Source organism: Condylura cristata, unplaced genomic scaffold (genome assembly GCF_000260355.1).
Source record: "Condylura cristata isolate star-nosed mole 26May11 unplaced genomic scaffold, ConCri1.0 scaffold00017, whole genome shotgun sequence".
NCBI classification, from domain to species: domain Eukaryota; kingdom Metazoa; phylum Chordata; class Mammalia; order Eulipotyphla; family Talpidae; genus Condylura; species Condylura cristata.
The window spans coordinates 3,005,756-3,012,898 of NW_004567118.1; the positions used below are offsets into that span (position 1 = coordinate 3,005,756).

The window sequence follows — 7,143 nt, forward strand, 5'->3', positions numbered from 1 at the left end:
CAGCAGTCTCAGGAATCAACTGTGGGAGGCCAGGTCCCTCCTTGCCCCTCCCTGTCCCAAGGAGGGCTGAGGTGCAAAGGGCAAGAAAGCCGTAAACCGGGGAGGTACCTGGTTTGAGGGTCCAGCCAACACTAACCTCAGGGTTACCTCTGACAAGTCACTTGCCCTTCCCACTTCACTCCCTGTCAAAGGAGGACGTGGGATTTGATGAGGTCTGATTGTGAGGCCAGTCTGAGATCTGGAGTGATGGCTGCTCTCTGGGGCAGGCCTCTGGGACAGGGGGAAGGACAGGGAAAGGGGGTTTTTAGAGAGTTGAGAAGTGGGTGTCCCTTTACTTTTTATCCTTTGGCCTCTCTGAACGGGCTTTGTTAGCATAATTCTAAGAACCTAGAGAAGCTTGGCCCACTTACCACCAGCTCCACTGTCAGTGACTGAGTTCTCGCTTCTTTTCCTTCCCTCCAAAACAAACCTCCCTTTAAGTGTTCAGAATAGTGGCTGGTCAGGTGTGTGTGTGTGTTGGGGGAGGGGTGCATGTCGGAGGTCCTCTGGAGCCACTGTGGGAGTCGTGGAGTCCTCCCCACCCAAAAACTAGGCACAGGACATACATATTTTGCAAATAATTCATGATCTCGTTTTTCCACCTTACTCCAGCTATCGGACTTTAAAGGCTGAGGTGGGCCTGCGGGGCGGAGAAACAAAAAGAAAAAAAGAAAGTGAGAGAAAAGCCGAGCAAAGCCCGGGGACCTGCTTTCCTTCCAGCGCACATTCCTCCGCCCGGGTCCCGCTCCGCCGCCCCCGCTGCCAGCCGAGGCCCTAAATTCCGGTTCCAACTATTTCAACCATCCTGGGAAGGGTGGGGCGCTCGGCTCTTGGGTCCCCCTCGCCTGCCCCCCCCTTCCCCGTCATCGGTCTCCCCTTCTGCCCGGGTCCCTCCCTTTCTGGGTCGAAGCCAGCCAATCGGCAAGGAGACTCCCGGGTTTGGCCCGGGAGCCGGGAAGCTCACCGATCCCCCGCCCCACAGTTCTGGCGGCCGTCCCGGTGCGCACGGACGTGGCTCGAGTTTCCTCCGCTCTCCGGGCTCTCCCTCCTCCCTCTCTTCCTCTTCTCCGGGTCTCCCGCTCCGGCTACAGCTCCACCCGGCCGGTCCCACACGGCTCCGGGTAGCCATGGAGGACACCCAGCTCCATATCATCGAGCAGCCGCTTTCCGGGTACCCCGACGCCGGGGACTCGGGGTCCTCTCCCCTGGGGGCGCCAGCCACCGAGGAGCCGTCGGGGGCCGGCTCTGAGGAACTGATCAAGTCCGACCAGGTGAACGGCGTGCTGGTGCTGAGCCTTCTGGACAAAATCATCGGCGCGGTCGACCAGATCCAGCTGACCCAGTCCCAGCTGGAAGAGCGGCAGGCGGAGATGGAGGGCGCCGTGCAGAGCATCCAGGGCGAGCTGAGCAAGCTGGGCAAGGCGCACGCCACCACCAGCAACACCGTGAGCAAGTTGCTGGAGAAGGTGCGCAAGGTCAGCGTCAACGTGAAGACCGTGCGAGGCAGCCTGGAGCGCCAGGCCGGCCAGATCAAGAAGCTGGAGGTCAACGAGGCGGAGCTGCTGAGGCGCCGTAACTTTAAAGTCATGATCTACCAGGTGAGCTGGCGGGGCGGGCCGCGCGCAGGGCTCCCGCGTCCGGCCTGCCGTCCCCTGCCCCGGGCTTACTGGCGGGCGGGGAAGGCGGGTGGGGTGGGTCGGGGAGCCTGCCGGCGGCGCTGGCCCGCTTCTGGGGACCCACGCTCTTTCAGGCGGGTCCTGCTGAGGTGGGGTGAAGTGGGGTGAGCAGCGGATCTCGAGCGCACCGAGGGACTCGCTCTGCGTCCTGCACCTCCTCAACCTGCCCCCCCACTTCTGAGTCAAACTTCTAGCGGAACCGAGTTACGGGGTGGACTCGGGAATAGGGAATATTGCCTCTCACAGACCACTCCCCGCTTGGGTCTGCTGAACGTCTCTCTTCTTGGGACAAGTTTTGGGGAAAGCCAGGGGTCCCCGGAGGCTGTTGGGGCCCGCTGTAAGCGGACACTGGCGGCAAGACCGGGTTTGGGGCCTCCCGTGCTGCCCGCCAGATATAGCGGGTGATTCAGGGCTCAGGCACGCATGGGCGGGGGCTGCGCCAGGCGAGGGACGCGACCGCCAGCACACGCACACCCACGGACCCCACGCCCCCGCCTCAGCGTCAGCTGCTACCCCATTGCTCGCTGCGATCTGTCTGGCCTTCGGGCACTTTCGGGCCCTTAGAGATACCCAGCTGGCGGCTTGCTGTACCCTTGACCTGATCTAAACCCACGCAGGGGCGAGGCGGGGGCGAGGCGAGGAGTTCGCTGCGTGGGGAGTATCAGAGGGGCTGATGGAGGGGAGGGGACAGGCGCTGCCCGGTCCTGCTCAATGAATCACCCCGTTTGCCTGGGAGGACAGCGGAGGAGCGAGGAGCCGCTGGACAGGCGGCTGGAGGTTGGCGCTGCCAGGCTCCGCCCAGGTCGCCCGTTTCTTCTGCAGCACCTCGCCCATTCCTGGATTAAAGTGGAGTTTTCGTTTCATGACCCCCTATAAAACTGGGAATCTCCGTGTCCCTTTATGATAGAGCTGGCCTCAGGGCCGGGTGATGTTTGATCTGCTGAGGGAGTGTGTCCAGTCTCCCCCACTTCTTGTCCTCCCTTGATGTCCCTGCCCCAAGGAGGTGTGTCCTGGGGGTGAAGGGGTAAGATTATGCTCCTTCCCCCGCACTTCTGTCTCCCAGGGAATGGAAAGGAGAGGCAGGCTAGATTTCTCCCACAAGCAAGGAGAAGGCACTTCTCAGCACCCTGTGGTTTCCCCAGCTGCTGAAGCCTGGGCAGGCTGGGCTCTGGGCGACCATCCTGGGTGCCAGTGAGACCCTTGGCATTGTCTCTAGGGGGGGCTGAGAAAGACGCAGTTTGGAACAAGTGTTCCAGACAGAAGGGGGGACTGAGCTGACACCCTCAGCTCAAGGAGGTGGTGGTGGTGGGGGGCTGGCAGAGGCAGGGCCCTCCCCACGTGGCCCAGGGTCCTTCCCAGAGGCTCAGAGGCTGGGGAACCCTCCTCTTGCAGCAGTGTCGGGTGGAGAATATCTGCCCAGGGCTATTTGCTATTTCTACTTAATCTAACAGTGTGGCGGAAGCAGGATAGTGCAGTGTGAGAGAGACTTTCAAAAGATATCTGCCTAGCATTTGGGGGTGGGGGGCATCAAAGGAAAGAGAAGAAGACAGGGTTCTGGGACAGCCAGCGACGCCTGGTGGGGTAGAGGGTTGTCAGGAAAGGCTGGCCTGCTCGCTCTGAGTGCCCCAGACCCTAGAATTTAGGAAAGTTCTCTGTTCTACGCCTTGTTTTGTCTGAGGTTGGGCGAATCTGAGACCGACAGGTTAGAAGGAAGAGGCCAGTGTGTGCAGAGGCCAGTGGCATCCCTGTCACTCCCTCTCTCCCTGTGTCACTCCCTCTCCGCAGTTGGCAGGGATTAGTCTATGTCACATGCGGGGGAGGGGCGGGGGTCTAGGCACAGAGGGCTTTGACTGAATCTGTGTAAACCCAGGCTAGCAGGGGGACAGAGAAGTGAGATGGAAAGACTGGCTTTAGGGGCCAGAGCCCCTAAACAACAAGATAGGAACTAACTCAGCCCCCCAACAAGAACTAACTCAGCCCCTTGAGCCAAAAAGGCCCTCAGATATAAAGGAGAGATTCCAGCCACAAGGGTGGGGCTCAGGGAGGCACAACTTTCCTGAGCTGCAGAGCAGATGTTCCAGGTGGGGTCAAGGGGGTGGGGGACTCAGCTGCTGGAGGGAAGCCCAGGCTGCTCCCCCCTAGAGATCTGCAGGCCTGGGAAGAGAATGAGGTAAAAATAGCTCTGCGCCTTGGCAGACCTAATAGGGAAGATTGGGGTAGCAGCATTTATGGTCAAATTAGGCTGAAGGGGTCCGTGCTCGGATGGGCCAGCAGAGATGGGGCTCCAGGGATGGTGTGAGCACTCCCGGGTGGAAGCCGGAGGGGATGCTGTATTTCCCACTGCAGATGTGGGAGGTGAGGAGGTCAGGGCAGAGGGGAGTCTGAAAGGGTGGGAAGGGCCCTGTAAAATCAGATCATCTGGCTTCCAGCCCCTTCCTGGAGGATAAAGGAGGGAATTCCTTGTGTGATCTCACCCCAGTTTCAGGCATAATGATTTCATTGGTCAAGTGTGCACTTGATCACACACACAGACAGACACACACACAGTGACCATCCCACCCAGGCTATCAGAGCCCTCATCTCGAGCTCACTTCTGAGTCCTCACCACCCTCAGGCATTTCCCTCTCTGACCCCATCCACAAACCAGCAGTTGGGGCCCATCCTCCCAGGTGATAGCTCTTTAGGCAGCAGCTAGTGAAGAAGAGGAGTGGGCCCTACTGGCAGCAGGGGGGTGGAGGGAAGCAGTGGGTAGGCTGAGCACTGCAGGAGCCCTGATGGGGATGGGTCAGCTGGAGGCTGGATGGGGCGTAGTTGTGTACATGCGAAGGGTTGTGGTCTCTAGGGAGCCACTTCTTTTCTAATCTAGAAAGTGGGCTAAAGTGGAAATTAATGTTTTCTGGAGCAGTTTTAATGAAGCATTTACTGATGGACACATGCACCCATCAGACCTGCCTCCCTGCTTAAGAATAGGATGACCAGGAAGCATTTAAGGGATTAGGTGGTTCATGGGCATTAAAAGGGAGGAAACCAGGCCTGGAATGAGGGCCTGCTGGCTTTTCCTCCCCAAATTGAACCCAACCTAAAGCTCCTTCCTGAACTCAGAAAATGAGGGCTACCTTGTTCCACAAAACTCCAAACTTGTGTCCAAAAATATCCCCACCTTGGGGCTCTGGTTCCTCTCACCCCCTAAACCATGGAGAGAGTGTTTACCTGCTCTTTCTCTAAAAAAAGCTGAGTTTACATTGTTTTTGCTGGTCACTGGCTCCAAAGCAGAGAGAATATTTTTTAGGGTATTCCTAAGACCAAAGGAAATCATACTCCTCTCTCTGATTTTTTTTCTCTATAAAGGCCAGACATCAAAAAGGAGGAGATGGCACAGAGTGGGCAACTAATAGCAAGTCAGGGGGAGCTACAGTGGCTCTGAGGTCAACAGTGGTTTGCTCTGCTTCATCGATCCAGAAAGTGTCGTCATCCTGGGTGAAAGAGCTTTTGAGCTGGAAGATGCCTTAGAGATCAGCAACTTCAGCTCCTGCAGTTTGTGGCTGAGGGAACTCAGCGCAAGTCCAGAGAGGGGGAGCTGCTTGCTGATTGTCACTCATATAACTGAAAGTCAAGCTAGGGCCAGGAGCCAGGTGTACCCCTTCTTCTGATATAGTCTCTGGCTCCCCACCTCCTCCTGCCATTCCAGGCTCTGCGGCAGAAGCCAGTCTAGTTCTACACTAGACTCTGTCTAGCACCTTTGTTCTTGGAGAGATAGTGGCACAGCCCTGGCACTGGGACGGCTGTGTGCGGGGGTAGGGGTGGGCTGGGCATAGGGGCACATGCATGTGCTCACCCTGTGCTAGCTGAAGTTGGTGGCCATTAGCTGCTTGACTTCAGAGTGCTGAAGCAGAGGCACTATGTGGACACCTGGCTCAGTGGGAGGGGAGGAGCTCCCTGGCCTGTCCAGGTGTTCCCTGGGTTGGCTTTTGCATCCGACTGAGAGGCCCATGCTGGCTCCTTGCTGCTCAGCCTCCTTCCCCTCCTACCTTTTCTCCGTGTCCTTCAGGGCACGTTGCTACCTGCTGTTTTGAGTTTTGGGGGCCCCTCCCCCCGGGCTTTCACTCACACTGTCTGTCACTGGAGCCTGGTAGTGCCTCTCCCCTGACTTCTGACTGTCCAAAGCAAAAGCAACAGACCAGGAGCAAGAGTGGGGAGCCGTGGGGAGCCGCTGCGTGGGCACCTGCCGCAGAAGTAGCTTGGTTTATTTTAATCCCGATTTCTCTGCGCGTCTTGGTGTCCGATATGCCAGACGTGGGTGGCAGAAGTGAGTGGCCAGGGAGGCAGCATGGGACATGGCCAAGGGGAAATAGCCAGGACAGACGTCCCTCTTCCATGCCTCTGCCTCTCCCTCTCCTTATCCGGGGCGGCACCGGTACCTACCCGGCCCTGGGGAATAACAAGAATTGGGATCGGCAGCTTCTGTCCGCGAAGACAGTGAAATTGTTGGCCTGCTCTTGAACTCACTGGGACCTCCCCAGCTAGATGCCAACAACTGTCTCAGAGAATCCCTTCCCCACCCGAGTAGCCTCTTTCCCTTATTACTCCAACCCCCCAAGAGGCTCACCCCATGACCACAGCTGGATAGAGGTAGAAGGTCAGACAGAGGCCAACGATGCGACTATGGAAGATTCTAGAAGGAAGGAGGGGGTTCAGCTTAAATTGTGTTTATTAATTCATGGGCCTAGGTTTGGCCCATCTCTTTCAGCCGCAGGCCCTCTGCTGAAACATTTAAAGTGTGTTCTTTTCACCCTCATACACCCTGTGCTTCCTTCTCCTCCTTACTCACCAGCCCACCTCTTTATGCCCACCGCAGCCTTTTTTCCTCCACCCCACCTGCACCTACCCCAAACCCCATTAAAACCCCTTTTCCTCATCTTAGCCCAAGAAGAAGCTGATCGCACCCTCTGACCTGGCCACACCCAAGATGGTGCCTTTTGACCTACTGCCTGAGACTGAGCCCTTTGACCTGAAGCCTGAGACAATGCTTGACCTCCCACCCTTTGACCAGATGCCCAGGACACTGCCCTATTACCCAGAGCCTGGGCCTCTGCCCACTCCAGAGGAGCGGCCAGCTGGTGGGGCCATTTAGGGTGTCCTGGCTCGTGGGGGGTTCTGGTGTGGGGTGGCACTCCCATCCACCGCGGCTCTGCTCAGTGGGGATTGGTGCTGGGCTGGCTGACCTCTTCAGCCGGAGCAGAGCTGTTGCCCCTTGGGGGTGCAATGCAGAGTGCAGGTGAATGCAGTGTGTGCGGTGGGGTGGGAGGTGAAGGGAAGGTGCCTCTTGGAGGTCATGGCTTCTGTCTATCAGCAGACACCACGCAGTGCTGCTTGTGTGCGCTGCATGAAACTGCGCATGGCTGCCGCTCTCCCACCCCACCCCACCCCC

General features: G+C 58.1%; 1 protein-coding gene across 1 annotated transcript in view; it reads left to right on the forward strand.

Annotated features, from left to right (window-relative positions):
- The first annotated feature begins 748 nt into the window (after window positions 1-748).
- The window catches only part of PTRF (polymerase I and transcript release factor), a 12,327-nt gene continuing 5,932 nt past the window's right edge, over window positions 749-7,143 (forward strand). The window contains exon 1 of the mRNA XM_004684163.2: window positions 749-1,637. Within this exon, the coding sequence (XP_004684220.1) occupies window positions 1,167-1,637 (471 nt within the window). The 5' untranslated portion in view covers window positions 749-1,166. The remainder of the gene's footprint in view (window positions 1,638-7,143) is intronic.